Genomic DNA, 22485 nt, shown 5'->3' on the forward strand with positions numbered 1-22485 from the left:
CTGTGGACAGAGAAATTGTCCTCCTAGGAGTCTTCTGGTACCTCAAGGCCATTCAATATTTTTACCCCATTTTTATCTTGAAAAACCAGTGAGGATGTTCACTATTCTGCAGAAGACTTGTAGCCTTCTAGCTGAAAACTCATGAGTTTAGGCCTTCTGGGCAGGTGAATGCATGTTGTGCTCTAAAATATTTCTGATGTTAGACACAGTCCAAACTGGTGTTATGATTTTTTTTGTTATTATTTCTATTTCATTTAAACCATAGATTCTTTCTTAAGAATTACTACTCATTAGCTTATCAGAGCTGAATGAAACACTGCATATAGTGATGAACCCTATTTGAGCAAAAAACAATATGCATGATTACAGTGTAAAATGCCTTGATAAAAAAAATCTACTAAATTTCACTACTTCATTTTCAGTTCCCACCGAGTTCACATTTCTGTGGTGTTAAGCTGACCAGGAAGGCAATTTTGCCAAGGTCCCACATTCAGAGGAATTAACCTTGTCTGAAACACTTAACTTCTCAATGATGAAAATGCATTCTTTCACAATTAACATCAAGAAATCATTTCCAACCTGATACTATTAATGGAAACCAGATGTTTAATTTTCTTCATTGATTTTGTTAGCCATGTTCATATTTCCTGATTTCTCTGAATTCTGTAGCATCTTGTACATATATGTGAATACTACACATGCACTCAAGCATGTGTTCATACACAGACACTGACAATCAGCGAATACCAATGATTCAACAAGGTCATTCTGGGTTCTCTGCTCTAACTACAGATGTTAAGAAGGTCTTTGACAGCAATTCCACTGCTGTTTATGAAGCCACCTTGCACTCATTTCTTCTGACTCTACATATTAACTATAACTGAATGAATACAGAGTGAATTCAGAGCGTACAATGACAGAACTTCAATGTACAACATTTGAAGGTGGAAGCTGTAGACATAATGAAAAATTGATCCCCCAACAATTTTTACTGGTAGCATAGTAAGCAAGCAGTGTAAATAAAAATGTATTATTCTTGAAGAACTAGATTTTTTAAAATAAATATATTTAATAGACACATGGCTTGTTTTAGTCATTGGCTTGCACCGAGGTCAGTTAAAAGGTGATGTATGGGGGGGATACATGAAAGAAGAATGATCACTACTACATTATACAATGTAGTATAGTACATAACGTAGTACATTATACGTGTCTCAGTCTCCTTTTGTTAATCACCCAATTTTAATACCTTGTGCAGTTTCAGGACCTGGCCTAACAGATTCTCTTCACTTTTCAGTAATTCCTGTATTCAGAAAATTATAATGCTTCCAGGCTGTCTGTAAATCTAAGAGAGCTCTTTTTGCACACACTCCATGACCTTGTGTGAAGGTGAATGACAGTCCAAAGCTTGTTTAAGATTCATTCCTCTTACCATATATGAAGATAGTATTTTATTTCCTAAGTCTCTTGAGAAAGATCTCTCAAGAGTGTAGCATTAGATTTCTGTTTTCCCCTCCTGCTTTATGATTACCTTTGGTCATCAGCCGCATTCTGACTGCTGTTCAGGACAATCCTCCAAAGATCGGAGGCTATGAGCTCCTTCTGATCACTCACAAGGTTGATGCTGGGCAGCTGTAGTTCACAGACTTTGCTTTCTGATAGACTGAATTCCCGGAATGCAACAAACGATTTCTGAAGCTCGTCCCAGTACTCCAAGCTGCAAGGAATCTGTGATAAAACGGATAAGTCGTAATTACTTCATTCTTCATCATTAATATAATGGCATCTATTGTACACACTAAAAATGGAAAACTAACTAAACTAAACAAAAGCTGTAGTGTGGAAAATCAGAATTGTAACTATTACTCAGATTCTGTGCTGTCTTTACTTAAATTAAAACATCTTCTGAATTTCAATGCAGCATAACATTTCAAGCTTTCTCTTACTAGGTACAGAAATAACTATTTGTTCCATAGTACCCAAGAATAACGAAGACAATGCAACAAACCATGATTTGTATTATGTAGTCAAAAAAACCCCAAACCATCAGACGTCATTACAGTGTACTATTGAATAAATTTTAATCTTCATTGCCGGGTCCTGCACCTGGGGCGCAACAACCCCAAGCAGCGCTTCAGGCTGGGAGATGAGTGGCTGGAAAGCTGCCTGGCCGAGAGGGACCTGGGAGTATTGGTTGATAGTCGGCTGAATATGAGCCAGCAGTGTGCTCAGGTGGCCAAGAAGGCCAACAGCATCCTGGCTTGTAGAAGAAGCAGTGTGGCCAGCAGGTCTAAGGAGGTGATTGTCCCCCTGTACTCGGCTCTGGTGAGGCCGCACCTCGAGTACTGTGTTCAGTTTTGGGCCCCTCGCTACAAGAAGGACATGGAGGTGCTCGAGCGAGTCCAGAGAAGGGCAACGAAGCTGGTGAGGGGTCTGGAGAACAAGTCTTATGAGGACAGGCTGAGGGAGCTGGGCTTGTTCAGCCTGGAGAAGAGGAGGCTCAGGGGAGACCTCATCGCTCTCTATAGGTACCTTAAAGGAGGCTGTAGCGAGGTGGGGGTTGGTCTATTCTCCCACGTGCCTGGTGACAGGACGAGGGGGAAGGGGCTAAAGTTGTGCCAGGGGAGGTTTAGGTTGGATCTTAGGAAGAACTTCTTTACCGAAAGGATTGTGAGGCATTGGAATGGGCTGCCCAGGGAAGTGGTTGAGTCACCATCCCTGGACGTCTTTAAAAGACGTTTAGATGTTGAACTTAGTGATATGGTTTAGTGGAGGATGTGTTAGTGTTAGGTCAGAGGTTGGACTAGGTGATCGTGGAGGTCTCTTCCAACCTAGACGATTCTGTGATTCTGTGATCATTAAAAATTACTTTTTATTCAAACTTGCTCTTTTAGTGTTAATGCATACCAAAACATCAACTTGTTAATTACTAATTTATTAATTGCCATATTAAAATCATCAAAGATACAGAGGAAAAATATTGATGGGCAACATAATGCCACGTGGAAGGTCAACACATGAATAAAAATCCTGGGACAAATCATAACGTACTCATAATCACATCATCTTTTCTTTCATGGAATATGCAATTTAGACAACTGCATGCTTTGGGAAACCAAGTCTAATAAATACATAACTTCAGTTTAATCACGTCCCTAATTTTAAGTCTGCAAATAAACCACTTCGATTATTCCTGGCTGCACCACTCATCTGGAAAGAAAGTTACTAGAAACATTTCTAAATAAATCATAAAACAAATTTTAATAAAAAAATAAAATTAAAGGAGTGTCTTAAGACTTTTTTTTTTAATATTATGAAAGTGAATGAAAATGTGAATTTAAAATAAATGCTAGCTCAGTAAGACAGGAAGATTTTACAATTAAGACACAAAAATCCACAGTTATGACACTTTTACATATCCAAGAAATACTGAAAGTGAAGTTGCTGTAAATATTAAAAACAACAACAAAAAAAACCATACATGTATTCACGTGTATGTGCTACTCCGTTTTTTTTTTTTTTTAAATCTGTGTATGTGTGTATACAGACAAATATAAATAACCAGGAAAGAATTGGGAACATGGTAGAAATTTAAATAAATCTAGACATAACTGAAAAAAAAAAGCTGCATGAGTATTTTTTCTTGTTACTCAGTAAGGACTACAGTGCACATGCAGGTGACAGCAGGTTAATTAATTAATGGGAATGAAGGTTAAGAAGGAAAATTCAGGGAGCTCAGTGGTTCAAGCTGGGGAGAGCAAAGGAACATAAATAATCTGCACCAAAGAATTCTGCAAGAATTAACATGTGGAACCACAAAGCCTGAAAAAAGATTTTTTACTACATCGGTCAAGTCACAGTGATACCTGAAGACAGCAACCACAACCACAAACTTTTTTTAGGTCAGGATGGAAAAAAAAATATAAATCTGATAACTGCTAGCAAAACTCTGATGATATTAACATATGTGACATAGAGTAGCATAAGACTATCAATCAGGAATGCCAATATAATTTCAAAGACTTGAGTCTGAGAAAAAGGGATTGATTTAACATCAAAGAGTGCACATCAGATGCGTAAGATAGCAATACATCCTTTATAAGCTGCATATCCAATCGAAAATGGTGCAAACCTCCAAGTGTCAGCTGGAAAATTACGAGGCAGTAGGACGATGCCTGGAAAAAGCAAATGTCATCCTGAGAAACATCAGGTGAGATATTTGCAAAAGAGAGGGACAAATATTAATTGACTTGTATGAGACACCAGTGGGCCACATCTGGACTGTGGCACGCATTTCTAATTATTCATGTTAGAAGTGCTTCAACTTGCTCACACTGGAATCCGTGCAGTGTCGAGGACCAATTCAAGCAAAACAAAAGGAAGACCACTGCTCTCTCCAGACACCTCGGGAGATGAACAGTTAAAAGACGAAAAGGTCCAGAGAAACTCTAGGTTAAAACTGAGTTGCTCTCAAAAGAAGAAAACTCGGAGTTGCTCTTCTATTGAGTTTCTGCTAGAAACCAGAAGAAAAAAAGAAAGATGAGGAGGTTTGAGCATAGCCTTTGTGCTCATCACTGCTGCCCTTAAAAGCTTGATTTGTTAATAAGATGGAGACAGCAACCAACATTGCCCCTGCTGGGAGGAGACTGGGCTTGGTGACCCAGAAGACATCCTTCTTGGTTCTGTTTTGCCAACTCTGCAATGGTACTGTGCACAATAACAGTAATATGAAACATTACATTATTATGCTTTTAGCTAGGTTTCAAAGTCAAGTTGTACTTATTCTTTTTGCTCTTACTGTCACTATAGAGTTGAATTAAGATCATTTTCATAATATAGCATATATATTATTTTCATAATATAGTTCTTCAAAACTTCTCAGTGTTGGCTGTTTTTTAGGCTTTAATGCCTGTGGACAAACACTCAAAATTACAATGCCACGATAATGTTCCTTTCATTCAAATACTGATATATCCAGGGAAATTTCCCTGTGCTAACTAAACATATAAATAGTAACTTCCATCATGCGATATCTTCCATACTACATTGTGGAGCCATTCACACTCACATACATATTTTCTAAGCCTTCACAGTCTCCACTGGTGATAAAACATTTTTTTTTTTTTTATTAAAAAAAAGTAATATTTGCTATATTTCCACAAGGTCTTGGAATTATATGATTCTAACAAAAGATTGCAGCCTTTCATGGTTGTACAGGTATTTCTGAAAATATGACACAGATTTAAACTGCAGTCTTTATTTCCATTTATTTTTAAATCTCAGTCTTGAAATGACATTGACATTTTTAGGAGTCTGATTCAATATATTTGAATACTTGGTTTTCAACTTGGCCCAACACCTAAGTTATCTTTTCTTGTCAATGCTGTTGTGTAACACGTACAACAAAAGTCTTGAAAAGCTATCCTATTATTGTAGGGTATTTATTTCTTTCAGATCACATCTCACAACATAGTATTTTTTCCAATATGCAAGGAAAATAATCTCTAACATGAATCTCACAAAACTGGAACACAATGGCAAGTAGCAGACATTTTAAAAGAGATTAAGCAAGGTGATAAATTCTATTCCTGCTAAGATTAATGAGCTGAAAGAAGTTGTTGAAGAGCACAGTAAAGGAATTTCACAAGTGGCACTGCAGTATGAAAAACATAAAACAATTAGTAAGGCTAGAGGAAACTAACATAGAGATTGAAAATAAACACTGAAGATAAAGGAAGAGGGAAAGCTTGAAAAAAAACACAATTAAACAGATTTCACACATATTATTAACAAAAATAATAAAAAATACAGTTACTCAGTAGGTGGTAGGGAAACTGATCTTGAGGAAAAGATGGCAAAACAAAATGATCAAAACAATTATTATGGCAAAAAAAACATTAACTACTCCTCTTAAGGCTCTTGTATAGTCTGACACAGTGTGATTACTTTTTAGGAACTTCATGGTAACCTCCTAAGTGAATTCTAAAGAATTTGGAAAGGCAGATTAGCAACCACTGGACTCAGCTGTATGAGCAGCCAGAAGGAACATACCAGCTACCAATTAAAGCAGGCTGGTAGGCATGCTGAAAAGATTATTCCTATTTACTTTTACTCAGAAAATTTTTCCTAACTTCACTGCAGGATGTCAAGAAATCTACCAGAGCAAGATACAGTATATTTCAAGATGTCATCTACATGTTAGAAGTAAAAAGTCAAAATACAGTATGTGATAGCCTATACAAAATACAGCTCATGCTTTGGGACTGTCAGAACCGTAAGCTTTCTAGTTTGAAGCTTTCAAAAGACTTAGTTGACTTAGAACCTTTGATTCCTACATACCTAGCTTTATTTGTTCTAGGGGGTTTATTGCTAATGCCTGATCTGGGCAAATTTAAGGAAAGATGGTAGCTCTGGGCAATATTAGCTGCCAAAAATAATAGTTGTGAAAGCCTGGAAATGGGCTATAACCCCAAAACTGAGTCATAGGCAGTGGGAATAAATGAATTAGCTGCAACAAAAAATCCCCGCATGTGGAATTAAATATGGTGTTTTTGCTTTAAAATATTTGAAAAAAACCTACGCTATAATTCAGATAATTGTTACCGCTAGTGCTGCCTCTATAAAACTAAACACCGAAGAAGCATATCTAACCACAAGCTTCTTTGCTAAACAACAAACACACTTTAACAGACACTTTTCCATATTTTTATATCTTCCTTCCTAACTCTCAAGAACTCTGAATTACAATGATTTTATTCACCTGTAACATGCAAAAAGAGCCATTAATGTACAGCCTATGTCACCTATAGGTGTATAAAACTATTATTTAACTCTGGGCTCAAATTTAACTAAGAATTTCCAAGCTGAGTTTTGCAAGAAAAGCACATGCTACTGCACACTTATTTAGAAGGATGACTATGGCAGTAGAGAGAAAAACATCAGTCAGATGTTTTTTGAACCACATTAACAACAGAGATCAGAAGCAGAAGTGAAAAGGTACATGAAATTAGCCTAAATTATTAGTGCTTGTAAAAAAAATGTTGCTAAGATAAATGTGAAACAAAACAGTAAGAAAATCTGAAGGTTCCTCCTTTTTCTCTTTACCACTGTGGACTGTAGATATGGGAGATCTGAAAATTGTGTGTGTCTGACAAACTGTCCTTCTTAAGAATGAAAACGGTGTATTAATAATTCTGTCAGGAAGGAAAGCAGTTTCATTGGAATGACAGTTTCAGTTCTGTTCCCTGCAAGGACAGGACACAAAGAAACAATTCTACTGAAATAGTTGCCTTGGAGCAGAAATTTTTTGAGTTAGGAGAGTAAGAGAGAGTGGTTTCCTATTCACTGTGAAATTTATCTCTCATTTTACTCTATTTTGAGAAAAAATCCTGATACATATTACACTAACGTAAACATTGTAAGAATCACCTCTGTGAACATAAATCAGTTCTGTACAAATAGCTCAAACAACAAACTCTTTTGCTTTGAAACCTTTATCATAAATATTTTTCAAAACAAACAAACAACAACAACAAAAAAGAAACTTGAAACCTCCTTTTAAATGCTGCATCCTTCGAGTCATTTCCTGAAAGGTTGTTAATCTATCAGCAAGACAGTATTAATAACCAACAAAAATATTCCCTCTAGTGCACTACAATGTGATAGACCCATGTTTTTAATTTTTCATCATGTATTATGCCTCACTTTATCTGTACCAGAATAATTTAATTCCTATTTGGAAACTGAAGGTCAGGCCTTGCTACGTAATCTGTTAACACTATGTTACTTATTAACATTTTCATCCATGTGTTGTACATCCTATTGACCACATGGATATTGTCTATTTCTACTTGAAGTTAGGCATAAGAAGATAGAATGGGAAAGAAAGGATTGTTGATCCATATGTGCTTTTTAAAGGCTTTTATGATGACAACATGTTTCTAGATTTTCCTGTGACCTGATGTTATCCTCCCAGCTTCAGACTACTTGGTTAATCTGGACTTTAAAAGCCTTTGGTGCCTACCACGTATTGCTAGGTATGTTTCTGCAGCTGAGCTCTGCAGCTAAATATTAAACAATGCCAGACTTCTACAAGCTACCAGGTTGCCATAAATGATAATTAAATATATATTATATACATTATATATATACATAACTACATATACACAGGTGTATTATACCTATATTATTCACTATACATATTGTCCTCATGCTGACAGGTCTCAAACAGGAACGTTTCAAACATCAAACAGGTCTCAAACATTATTGCCACTTAAGACAGAAATAATTAAAATATCTCAATTTCTTAGCTAATCATATCACTTTCACAGATATCTTTTTTTGTGTCTAGGAAAACACTATAGCCATCCACCTAGCTCTTTGAGGTTGCTGAATTAAAGTTATATTAAAATATTGTGGTCTTATTACTTAAAAACTAGAACAGTTAATTTTAAAATCAGCATTAAAAATGGACCTTTAAATATATACATACAGACCTCTAAAGAGAAAGATATTAATAGCTGGGTTACAGAAGAATGTGCTTAATGCTACTTTCAGTGGTGCATCCTTTTAATTTATGTTTTGTTTTAGTTTTTGCTGGAAAATAAACTTCTGCAGAATAAATGCTAATTTCTTGAGTCTCAGTCCCTCAGATGGTGGGTGTTTCCTCTTGGAAATGAAGTTACTCTTGTTCCAGAAACAACTACTGTACAAGAAAATGCACACAGAAGACAGGAAGCATGTGTGTGTTTTATCTTCTCTGAGAAGGGCCACCTAAGTGAATGAGAGGCAGAATACAATACAAACTAGCACTTTGTGTGAGACGCCAACCCATGCTGAGATTTTAACTCGAGCTTCCTGAGCATGAATAAACTGATTGCTCTGTAATAACACTATTCCGTTTTTAGGATATTTTCCTGTTTCAAGGCCAACTGCCTTAAAAATACAATTCTGTCTTCAGGTGAACAGAAGTAGCAGCAGTAGAAAACAAAGAGCTCTATCCAGATTTTATACAGGGAACATTCTTGGCAGTAACTACCAAGAACTTTAATTTTAAATTTGGTTTTGAACTATGATTTCTATAAAAATAGAAAAAAAATACAGAAAAATTAATTACGTAAAAAACATGCTGAAAAGAAAATACTTAATAAAACCTCCTTACTATGCCAGTTTACATCACACACACAATCTGATCTGACCACTGGAACATTTTGGACAACTGCAGGATAGTAGGATACTTCAATATACACATGCACGTTTATCTTCTCATGTAATTGACAGTGAAAAATCATGCTACAAATCAAGCTGCTAGTTGCATAACATTTTTTTTTGCCTTCCTCAGGGCTAACATTGTATCATACCAGTGTGGAAAACCTCTCTGAGCAGAGCCACAGACCACCAGTTTTCCCTTCTCATGAAAAATCCAAATTAAAAAAAAAAAAATAAAACTAGCTTATTAGTATTAGTACTAGTATTAAATACATTTTAGGTGTTCAAAGTATTTGCTGTCTTCCCACTGCAATCCCCTCTGTATTTTTATTATGATTTTCTGTTACTTTGACACTATTTTAATGCTTTAAATACCCATATGTTTTGGGCAGTAAAAGTTATTCCACAGTGGCATGCTCTTAATTTTCAACAGCCAGTAATAATCAGATACCACAACTGGAGAAATTAAAAAATTAAAGAAAAGTATCATTTCTTTACAGTTTGCTTTTTTTCTCTTTGAAGTGTTCTAGCTTTAAGACAAATTTTGTTAAACCACATTCAAATTAAAATATTCACTTCCAAATGTTTATCTGCCTAATTTCTTTGTTTTCCTATGCACATTGAAGCCTTTGACTGAATAAAGAAAATAGCTACTATTTTGTTTACTGAGGAATAACAAATACCTTGTCTCTTTCAACTCCATTTAACAAATATATTTATGGTACCATTAGCATATTTATTTAATTTTGCTTACATTTACATCTGTACTGCAGTTTATAAAGTAAATATTAAAAACTCAATTATAAAAAAGAGATGTGAAGGAAAACTCATGTCTTCTGAGAGAAATTGCTCTTAAAAAACACATAACTGCCTTTTAGCTGACTTTGGAAAAAAAAAAACGCTTCTATACATCTTCAACTAATAGAAGCTATAAAAAACCCTTTGTAATATTGGAACCAGTTGAGAAACCACAAGTATTCAAATGCAGGAAATCATGATTTTATAACATTTTAATGTGATCTACTCTTGGGAAACAAAGTTAACCAAGCCCTATTTCTGTACAGGAAATATTCCACTGTACAGTTGTAATACATTGTGGTGAGGGGTACAGCTGCAAATTTTTCACCTGTAATGCCCCACTGGTATTGTGGCTTACTGAATTGCATCAAGATTGCCTTCCTGTCCGGAAAGCCCTCTAAGTACAAACAAGACTCTAAGCCCAGGTTTTATTTTCCCTTGGTATCACAATATGGTAATTTAAGAGCCCTGAGAAATGCTTTTTAACCTTTTAGAAGAAATATGTAGAATTCTTTTATTAGGAACTCTGTTCTTTGCCTTTTAAAAACAACATGTGACCAACTTATCTTATCAATTTATCAGGCTAGCAGGTTCAGAACGAATGCAGGTGTGTATAGTAATGTAATCTGTCACTGATATTGACTTTTTTCGTTACAGAAAAATTACTCTAAACACACTAATAGCTTTTGTTAAGAGAGCAGAGAGTTGTGCTATGCTATAATTGAGAAGATTTCTGCAGCATTTTTTTAAACAAGAAAATGTATGTACTACTAAGTGTCAAACCCATTTTTTCTACTGTGACATTCATCTTGACACTGAATTTATGTGAAGACCACTCATTTCTCCAATAGCAAAATCAACACCAGTTCATTTACTTTACTAAGACCTTGCTTATTTTCTTAATTTATTTTTAAGTATTGACAAACAGATTTATATAAACAGGACATCTTACATTAGAGACCTAGTTACTTACACTATTTTTTAATTCTCTTTTTCTGAGATAGGAAAAATCTTCCACATTTTATTTCAGACTTTCATTTTCTAGGTTTCCATATTTGTTAACAATGTAAGCAGTATACTGTTGAAATGCAGTCACCTCTGGGACTGCGGGTAGCAGTCTATTAATACATGAAGTACAGCATAATTTTCAGTACATGGGATATTTTGACCACATATTCTCACCACAGTAAAGCTTGACTCCTACAAAAAGTGTCACAAGATCAGTGAACGGCAGAAAGAACTTTGGTTTGCAAAGTTTCATAAATCAGAGTTACAAAATCTGAAAAGTACAGAACACAATGAGAGTGTAAATCTGTCATTAAGATAATCTGATGGTTTCGTCAGTCTTCTGGCACCCGGTAGAATTTTCACTAGCTCAGTAACCCCAAAGGGTAAATTTCAGTGAGATGCACAGGCAAATTATGCACAACTTCCATTAACATTCCCAACGAGTTACGCTTAACTCCCTGCAGACTGCACCGAAACTGTAGTCCAAACGATACAGCCTCATCTTGATGCAGCGAACACTAAGATCACACAGCAAAATAATTAAGATTATACACACAAAATACATTAACAAAATAGTGAATTCTGAGATAATCCTCCTCTCAGGCAAGGAAGTTCACAAATAATACTTAAAGCTGGAATTTCTAAAGAGAACGGGCTCTGTTTCAACATCTGCTTACGACTCAATGTGTAACACCGAAACTTCTTTAGCCCCTACTTCCTTCCTTGAAAGAAAATGAAGACAACACTGATCATTAATAGTCAGAGCCTTAATGTTCGAAAACATGCAAAATTTTGCCTAGCATCACAGTGCTTACATCCAGATCAACCGAAGTGTTATTTGTTTAGTCTAAAAGCAAGTCTTCAGCCCTCTTAAACATAGTAGTTGTTTACATAATGACCTGCATTCTTTTTTGTACACATGCATGTATGCAAACTTCAGTTCTAGTGACAGGAAAGAAATTTCCTCCATTACATTAAAATGTGTTTGTTAAATTTCTAGTTTACAGTCAGATATGCTCAATAATGATAACATAGTGCTTTGTTTCAAGCTCGTTGCAACTCTTCACATAGTAGAGAGATCATAAAAACACTATATTCTACTGCAGTCATTTGAAATAACATCAAAAGGCAGAACTATCAAAATATGTTTTAAAAAGGAGAATCCCATATGAAGCACTGAATTGCCTTCTGAGCTGCTCACAACAATTAGACGAATTATTTCACCATTCATTTAAAAAGTCTGATTATTTAAAGATGATACAACTGCATGACAGTAGATTTAAAAATTTGCAAACCCTCAAGTATATTGATGAGAACAGCTGAACTTTACAATTTATTATCGAATAACACTATGAACTTCAATCACTAACCTGTCACACACAAATTATCTGGATTTCCAAAATAGTTGTTGCTTGGAAATGTAAGAAATGAATCAAAGATGAATAAAAGTTGTGGTTTCCCAAAATGCTCTTTTCCCAGACTCTCAAATGCCCAGCTGAATATTGTAGCCCCAACAGGGAGTTAAAAGCAAAAAGGAAGCAGAGCCAGCCAAAAATGAGGTATTCTCTGTCAAAAGGGAAAATGAATGTTTTTGACATTGATCATAATTCTTTTCCTGTTGACTGTCATGTCAAATCTTTCCTGGAATAATGACTTACAGTAGGTCTAATGTCAGTCCTTCTTAAGCTCATGCTTCCTTAAGCCACTGTTTAAACAACCACAAGGTGTTAGAAAATGACTGTTTATTGGCTGACAGTGTTGAAAAAATCAGATTCCAGAATGTAAAGTTTGCAAATGTGTTAGTTAAATACTGTAAGCATGTAATGCAGTGCAACAGACAATCTTTTGAATCCTCACCTTTTGAAGTTGGAAATATTTTATGTTCTCTTCAAGGAGACTTCACCATCTCAGCAAATACTCTGGATGAAATTTACCAGAAAGGGATTATCTACCTAGTCTTTCCTTATTAAATCTCACTTAAGCCCTTGCAACCTCAAAACTATACTTACCTTCCCTAGTTTCCTACCGTAGACCTTGAGGTCTGGTTAATTTAATCACCTCTTTCTAAACCAGGAATAAGTGCTCTGTTTATTAGGATACTATATGAAGAAGAAAGGCCAAAAAAAAAAGAAACCTGGGGACACATTCATCTTTTCATCAGCTCTTACAATACTGACTACACTTGCATGCAATAGGAATCCTGGCAGGTACACAAGGGAAACATCATCAAATACAAAAAACCTGTCAGGGTTATAGCTCAGTAGATATTTTAACTTCACATGGAGAAATGAACAAATGCCATAGATTATCTTCCTTTTGTCTTGTAAGCATTAACAGCTTGTATCTATCACTGGCTAACAATCCAGGAGAAAGAATTTTAAGTCAGTGTTGGTGATGCAGCTTAAATAAATCACAGAGCTCAGAAGTCAGAGTATTACACACGATGTGATCACTTTGATTAGACAAATCTGTTCTTCTCCACCATTTAAACCCAGGGCCACTTGTGTAAACGCTATCGTGACAATACAGAGCTTTTTGTTTGAGGTATGGGGCAGCGCCAGCAATATCCTTTATTGCAAAAATTACTCTGCCACAGAATAGAAAACACTGAGTATCTCTGTGAACACTTCACTAGCTAAAACAGGCCTCCAGCTGTACAGGAAATCATTTGCATGTACTATTCACCTGCTGGCACAGAAAAGCCAAATACTTCCTTGATAGCATACAAATTGCTTTCCTGTCTTGGTGAACCCAACCACCCTCAATCTTTGCTCCCTTCCCTGCCAACCCAAACCTGTTGAACTTGTTCCTGGTAAAGATAAATAATATAAAAATGTGGCCCAGGTGAAATCAGAAAAATAGATTCTTCTTAAAAGTATTGTACATCAAGAACTCCTCTTCATGCTTCTGACTGAACATAGGCTATTCTGAGGAAAAGACAAAAGTAAATCTGAGAGTATCAAGGCTGCAGAAAGACACAGGAATATTTTGGAAAACCAGAAGCATTGTGGAAGTCTAGCTTCAAGCCTCACAGAATAAATATCCACTACCACTTTCTTTGAGCTTAAATCCCTAAATGTAGCTAACTCAATATTCTATCTGTACAATCTAAAAATCACTACTGAATCACTAGGAGATTTTTATTCCTGCCACTCTCCTCTTTCAAACTGTAAATATGACAAAGAAATGAAGAACACTTATCCTTCCTCAGCTGTTGCAACCTGACAGACTCAAGGAACTGTACAAGCATGGTTGAATTCAGTATTACACCACACCTCTGAAATTAGAGTTCCTTGTTATGGTGTGGAATATATTCCTCTTGCATTATCCTTTATGGTCTGGACTGTGTTATTACCTGTATAACCACAGCCTATTGTCTGGAACTAGAAATGGTTGCCCTTACTCCTTTCTTGCTTAGTTGCCAGAATAACGGCACATTTCCAAAGTAGGCAGTTAAATCAGGACTGAGGAAACAGCCCCAAATTCTCCTTCAGTTGTCCTTGCCACCAGATCAAGCCAATGATCTCATCAGTTGGGTGATGAGGAAAGAAACTACCAAAGCCCTTTCTCTGCAGTTTAGACTGACCGGCACACTTCTGCTCCTGAGGTGCTCATGTCTTCCGCAACTCTGAGATTTTCCCTGGAGACATTTCTGTATAACATATAAATTATATTCTGCTTGACGGCTACTACTGTGCTTCTAAGTCCTCGGTAGAAGACATTTTATGGACACAATCACAAGACTGAGAATAATCTCCACCAGCAGATTACAACTTTAACTGCTACAGAAGAAGAATGTCATGGAGCAAAGAAAAGACCTGTTACCCTGCAACAATGAGCTGTTTGCCTTATAGAATATAGTTTACAGTTAGAGTGGGAAACTGAAGCACACCTTAATTAAGTCTCCATATGTGAATACTTGCTGAGACAAATCTATAAACATGTGCACAATTCCAAAGTTCCAACACCAATTTTTACTATAGAAATTATGTGCAAAAGCTGATGTCCTAAATATAAATGTCCTTTTAAAATTACTCTTCCTTTTATCTTCAACCATCAGACTTCCTCTTATCATCAATCTACTTGTGTGATTTAAAAGTTGCTTCTGTTGCAAATGAGAAAATCTCAGAGGACATCCCTTTTGACATAGTAATGGTATTGCTACTTCTTTTCACACAGTATCACAGTATCACAGATTTCTAGGTTGGAAGAGACCTCAAGATCATCGAGTCCAACCTCCGACCTAACACTAAGTACTCCACTAAACCATATCGCTAAGCTCTACATCTAAACGTCTTTTAAAGACCTCCAGGGATGGTGACTCCACCACCTCCCTGGGCAGCCCGTTCCAATGCTTAATAACCCTTTCGGTAAAGAAGTACTTCCTAACATCCAACCTAAAACTCCCCTGTCGCAACTTTTGCCCATTCCCCCTCATCCTGTCACCAGGCACGTAGGAGAACAGACCAACCCCCACCTCTTTACAGCCTCCTTTAAGGTAACTGTAGAGAGCGATAAGGTCGCCCCTGAGCCTCCTCTTCTCCAGGCTGAACAAGCCCAGCTCCCTCAGCCGCTCCTCATAAGACTTGTTCTCCAGACCCCTCACAAGCTTCGTTGCCCTTCTCTGGACTCTCTCGAGCACCTCCATGTCCTTCTTGTAGCGAGGGGCCCAAAACTGAACACAGTACTCGAGGTGCGGCCTCACCAGAGCCGAGTACAGGGGCACAATCACTTCCCTAGACCTGCTGGCCACACTGCTTCTTATGCAGGCCAGGATGCCGTTGGCCTTCTTGGCCACCTGGGCACACTGCTGGCTCATATTCAGCCGACTATCAACCAATACTCCCAGGTCCTTCTCGGCCAGGCAGCTTTCCAGCCACTCATCTCCCAGCCTGTAGCTCTGCTTGGGGTTGTTGCGCCCCAGGTGCAGGACCCGGCACTTGGCCTTGTTGAACTTCATACAGTTGGCCTCAGCCCATCACTCCAGCCTATCCAGATCCTCCTGCAGAGCCTTCCTGCCCTCGAGCAGATCGACACACGCACTTAGCTTGGTGTCATCTCGCTTATTATCTTCATCTTGCTTATTATCTTCTAATTCATTCTGTGAATTTTTTCCTAATTGGACTTTTCTCTGCTCCTGAGCTGTGAATAAGATTCTCACATCAACACTGTTCTACCCCTTGCCCTTGCTGATTCGGGCAGTAATTATCCTGGATTAAATATCCATAGATGGAATCAGCACTGGGATTGACTTCACTCCTACAAAACTTGTGCTGTCCTAAGTGGAGTTACCAGTGTAATAGGGTTTCTCTTCTCCATGTGTTTTAAAAAATAATCTTAGCAATAGTCAAGATCAAAAGAGTATGCCTTTACCAATATTTGAGTCTCCTGCTGCCTGAAGGTCTTTTCTGTAGACCTCCATTATACGAAAGGTACAGTAGTGGTGTCTTATAGGCAGTATTTATCACATTACTTGCACAAGCCTAATTGCTTTCTTTTCATGAGAAAATTAAACTGTTGCTCTTGTGCATATTCCTTTATCCCATATCAACCTTTACTAAAATATTTAGTTGTACCTAAAGCTTTCTAAATACCAATAAAAAAAATTCTCACAACTTGGATAACAGGCAACTATTAGTGGAATTAAAACAGAAGCTGATGTAACAGTCAAGACTTAACGGTTTTGATCAAGGATATTCAGAATAAAAGACTAAAGAAAATTCTGTGTTAATAGCACATCTCTTTCCTGATATAGAACCCAATACTAACTTTTTTTCTGTTAGCTATACAAGGTTGCACCCAGACACTTGTAAGCACAGCAGCAAATTGATTTTTGCTTCATTTCACTGATTTTGTGTTCCTAAAATAATATGATTGCATGTACTTTCTTCACTAATAAGAACTTACAAATACATGCACTGTATAATTTGAATCTAAATTGATTTATAAACTTAAAAATGGTCTTGAGTAGGTATATTCAGAAAGTTATCTTGGCAGTGATGTAAACATAAAGGGGAGTAGTAGGAAATACAGCAAAGGCATCCCAAACCAAATCTCTGCTCCTCTCACAGTTACAAAATTCATATTGAAAGAAACAAGTTTCCCATAAAAACAGCACGTGACATTTCTTTATATTAATTTAAATACTTCTACATGTCTTTATTTTTAATCACTAACCATACAACAATATTTTCAGTCATAATGTTTTACAAGACACAAAATGACCATGGTTCCTGGATGCCTTCTCCTGGCATAGACCAACTACACCTTCAACCTGAAATCATCATAATCTCGTTACCACTGTATTTAGGTATCTGTCTGTTTGTAGGATGCTTAAAGATTTTCTTCTGTTCTGTGTGAGAGACTAAGAACTTTAAGTTTTGGAATTGTGTTGATAGGTTAGGACCCACTCTATCAAAGAACAACCAGGTACAAGAGAAGGCAGGTCTCCTTCTCTGCAGATCAAAAGGGTTAGAAGTGATGCCAGATAATGGTTTTAGTACTTGAGAATTAGAAATATCTCTGAACTGTCAGTTTAACAGGAACTCCTTAAAAAATTAAGAAGAGGCACTAGGGAAATCTAAAGGTGTTTCACCAAGTAGTTATCTAATAGAATGGTATGTCACACAAAGAACATTTTAGCATGTGAAAATGGGACAGTGAGAGATCAATAATTAAATAGAAAGGAGCTGCAATGTCTGGTAAACAGGAAGAAGAACAAATTTAAATTCTCTCAGTCTCACAGAAGAAATACAATCCGGGTGCAGTTTCTTGTAAGTGCAACTGGGATTCTCTCTCACTGCCTTCAAATGAAAAGATTGAAGTTCTATTTGAAATCACTAAAGAAAATGCAACATGCTATACACCATAGCAGAAACGCCCATTTTTCCTTTTCCCTATACAAATAAAAGCAACAGTGCTGGGATTGTAAGCAAGTAAAATATTAGAAATTTGACAAGTGAAATTGCTTATCCTTGCAACAACACAAGTAAAAGCACAAGAAAATAAGCCCCTGGGACAAACTACAAATAGCAGCAAGGTGAGGTTTTAGAGAAAATTATTGTTCATTTCAACTCGTATAAGCTGTAGCTGTTAGCTTGTCCTTTGGTCACAGCAGATGACATACAGCTTTGGTATCTAAAAAAATTCTCTTTATGGTGAAGCTTTTGCAAGTTCCAAGAATTCAAAGAACAGTTACAGAAACAAAGAGACTTCTAAATTGTATTCATGATTAAAAAGATATGCCAGAAGAAGTTTAGCAAAGATAGAAGGCTAGATGAAATGTCACAGCAAGTAACTTGGAAAGAAAGATTGTGCAACTAGCAAACTTTTAAATCTGTTAAGCTCAAGAGAACTTACAGAAGTGCACCTTTGCCTGGATTTATGTGAAGGATTAAGGGAGACTGGTAAAACGTGGTGACATTATGGATTCTCCTAGCATTTGAACATACATGCAATCTTGGGAAAGTTTTTAAAATATATTTTTAATGTACTTTGATATCATTATTGTCTTGAAATTTAGTTCCTTTTTCAAAAAAGCTTAAGTCTTTGGCTTGCAGATGTTCCTTTATCGTTTCATGTCAAGAAGTGAAGGAAAGTGTTGTTTTATCTTTTTCCTCTTTATATTTTGTGAATTTTCCATACACAGTAAATACACTGTGCTTAAGAAACAGAGATATATCCATACAGGGAAAAAGTAGAGCTGACGAAAGACCTCCTTATTCATTTAAATCAGCACCAAAAGTTCGAGATCTGTATTTGGTGAATTTGAAAATTGACTCTATTATTTCTTCCACCCACCTATTTGTTAGATTAATTAATCATTTTTTAAATGGCTGCTTATCGACTTTGTGCAGACCTGTTCTGCCTATGCATATTTGCCATTTCTGGAAAATGTGATAAATTACCACCTATAGTCAGGCAACAGTTACTGCCATAATTAATGGCCCACTACCAAAATGTGGATATTTTTGTAGGCATTTCTGCACTCCATCTGCCCAAAAAGCGTAGCTGTTGAGTAGATGTGTTAGTCAAGATCACACGTGATGTTGTGCTCTTATTTGGCTGATACCTTTAATTTATTTCTGTGTAAATGAAAGCTCAAAGTATTAACTACTAAGAAATAATTCATCACAAAATTGAAAGCATCATGGAGGGAAGCTATACAGAGATGCTTGATTACAAACTTAAAACAAGATGGAAACAGTTTGTGGTGGTCAATGTATAACATAAAATACTATGCTGAAGGATTACGTGAAGACCAGTAGAAGTATAGGGAACATCAGAACTGGCAGCAGAGCACATGCTGGTTTCTGTCTTACTGAGTAAGGTAATCCCAGAGGAGATGACAGAAGATTGCAACTAACAGCTTTTCTCTTCACTGTAGTATGGAAGCACAAAGGGGCAAAACGTGCTTGCTACAAGAAGTCCAGCTGCATATGCAGTTGAATCCCTGTCGATACCCACTTGAAGAACTGATGCTTCTCTTTTCAAGGGACAGATTATTACAAAACACATACATTATGCTCATGATGTCTGTTATCTATAAGGGGAGCTTAATGCACTTCATACCAAAACCTTGGTGTGCTATCTTCTGAAAATACCACCCTGAAAGAAGGCAAATTGCTGGCTTTCATAGCAACATAATAGGTCATCAAGAAAGCATACAATAACATAATTTTCATCTTTGATTCAAACCTCATGCCAAACGGAGCTGGTTTTTTCCATTTAATTTTAATTTTCATATAACTGAAAGGAGCTGACATTTGGCTGTCTAGAGGGCAAAGAAATTGGCAGGACACTTACATGATCTCACTAGCAGTATGTGCACGGTAATAACATTATACCATTTATCTGAGGAAGATTATACTTCTCATCCAAAACTCAACACATATTGCTGCATAATTCAATTTTAAAAGCAATTTTTTAAAGTTATAAGAACAATAAAATATAATTAAACATTTCTGAACAAATAAGAAGAATTGGGAGATACTTAATTCCCTTGACTCACAACACTATAATGCTATTCGGACCAACGAGCAGATTAGATTAAAAAAAAAAAAAAAGAGAGATATCCAATTTACAATACAAAAGGAAAACCAATAGTATTAAAATTGAAAATCAGCAAAAATCAAAATAGGCATGCAAGGAGTAAGTAACCTTTATAAACATGAATTACACTACACAGGAGACAGTGTAACTACCTAACTATAAATTTTGGAAAGCAAAAATTCTCAGAGTTAAGGATCAGTGCAATGGTGAGGTATGGCCCTATTTTTGAAGCACTGAATCACAGATTTGCAGCACTCAGCCCCTCTTTGAAGGGCAGTTCCATGATCTCACACAGTCAAACTGCCCACTTCAACCCTGTCAAAGAATAATGAGAGAAACTAGATCCTTTCTGTGAACCCTGTGGAACTTACTAGAAGAGGTACAGCCATCTACCATCAGAGACGCAGGAGAGAACGGCAGGATTGGAGATTTTTGTTCAATGATTCCACTGCATCTCGGCTATTTCAGACCAGGTTTTTCTTTATATGTCTCTCTTTCAAATCAAATGAAATCTTTAAATAAAGACTGATGGGTGAAAACATATGAAGCCAGAATAAAAACTTGGTATGCCTGGCAAACCAGAACAGATAAAGCTTGCTACAGCTGAAAAACTTTGCAGATAAGTGGTTAAAATGTTTGGACAAGTAGTTTTAAAACTAAAGATACGTATAAACTGTAGAATCTACCTCCTATTGATTTTATAGAGCTCCTGACATTTGTTTTGCACTCATTTTTAATAAATGCGAGTTTGAAAACATTCACTTTACTGCTGTAATATTTTCTTTTGTTAGGGAAAGCAGAAAACTCTCTTTACCTACCTGAAGAACATCTCCGAGGTCAGCAGTGCTGATATCAGGATCTTCAGTGGTATTAAAAGGAACAGGATTAATTCTTACAAGAGTGAGCACTCTGGGTTCTGGATATCTCCATAACATCATTCCTGGACTATCCTCAGTTTCATTGTAAAACACAACTTCATAGGCACCAGGCAGTTTTTGTGCTTCTGTCAAATGAAAGAAAGCTATAATCTGTTATATAATTTCTAAAAAGAAACATGCTGGTTTATGAGACCAAAGTAGTTAAAAATAAACCCCTCAGGATCAAAAGCAGAGAAAGTAAAAAAAGCAATTTCCCTGACTTTTAAAAGATTACAGCTTAATGGAAAGAAATCAAAAAACTATTTTTTTCATTCTAGCAGATGTCATTTCAATTGCTTTTCAAAAAAAAAAAGAAAAAAGTAAAGAATTCATTGTGAGAGGCAAGTAATCTTTAATAGGTTACTACTGTACTTACTTTGTAATTATTAAAATAGAGTAATAATATTCTTCTTACCTGCATCTTGTATATACTGGAACAGGCCTGTTCTCAGATCATCTGAGGTATGCTCAGTTTTTGAGGCCTGATTCCTTTCCGTAGAAAAACAAGTGGGGTATCTACGTTCAGACATGAATGTCTCTACACTGCCGTTTTTAGTAAGATACTCCCACAGAAGCTCCTGGAGAAGAACTAAACAGTTCAAATGCTCTTGACCCCAGAAAACCTTTAAAAAAAAAAAAAGACAAAATGATTACCTACAATATTCAGTCGCATTTGAAGGGAAAAAAAAGGAACTTTATATTGCTTTCAGTCTGCTCTACGAATATCTTAATTTCTTCTAAGTATTCTTAACATGAAAATAATGAACAGGAACAACAAGAAACCTCTCCAAAAGAATTTTGGTAAATTTATTCTTTTAATCACTCTAAAGAATACATTCATTCATAGCACTAGCAATTGAGACAGATGCTGCCTGGAAGAGCACAGAACTAAAAAGTGATATGCAAAAACATACAGTTGAGTGCAGTACGTACTGCTAGGACTAGTCACAGGTCTTGCAATTTAAAATAGGATATAGCTCGCTAAAGTTTCAAAGTTTAAATTGTTCAAAGAGGATGTTGGAATTCTGGAACGCATTAAAAACTGAACATGCGACAAAGCAAAGATGATGACTAGAAAGACATACTCTAGGTCACCTCAAGCAAATACTGAGTACAATCAGAATATAGATTGGATGTGCTGTAAGTTCTGAGAGCATGGCTTGAATTTGGAAAAAAAAAAGCACAGAAATTTATAAAAATATGGAAAGTCAGAATTCAGTGTCACCTAAGGTGATCCCTGAGGTGATCCCTGAGGCCTCAGTTCTCCACTGGTGGAGGAAAGAAGGATGCTTTTTTCCACCCATTCTCATTTATTTTATTTTTTGGCAGCTGGAACTCCAGAGCAAGGAGCTCCTAATAGAGATATTCACAGATAAGGCACCAGTTTTACATAAGCTCTCTAGGCTTTGCTGTAATACAAATTAACAGTGGTAGAAAATTTGGTCATATTTAGATCTGGTAAAATTAGCCCCAAATAAATTCATTTGAAAACATTCTAAAACCT

At 36.3% G+C, this 22485-nt stretch overlaps 1 protein-coding gene across 10 annotated transcripts in view; it reads right to left on the reverse strand.

The window, feature by feature from the left end:
* VPS13B (vacuolar protein sorting 13 homolog B) overlaps positions 1 to 22485 on the reverse strand; it is a 478347-nt gene that overhangs the window by 65849 nt on the left and 390013 nt on the right. For all 10 annotated transcript variants that reach the window (XM_083824116.1, XM_083824118.1, XM_083824115.1 and 7 more), the window contains 3 exons: positions 21397 to 21604; positions 20883 to 21067; positions 1532 to 1728 (listed from right to left, as the gene is read on the reverse strand). In XM_083824116.1, the coding sequence (XP_083680242.1) occupies positions 1532 to 1728; positions 20883 to 21067; positions 21397 to 21604 (590 nt within the window). The remainder of the gene's footprint in view (positions 1 to 1531; positions 1729 to 20882; positions 21068 to 21396; positions 21605 to 22485) is intronic.

Source organism: Anser anser, assembly GCF_964211835.1.
Source record: "Anser anser genome assembly, chromosome: 2".
Lineage (NCBI taxonomy): Eukaryota > Metazoa > Chordata > Aves > Anseriformes > Anatidae > Anser > Anser anser.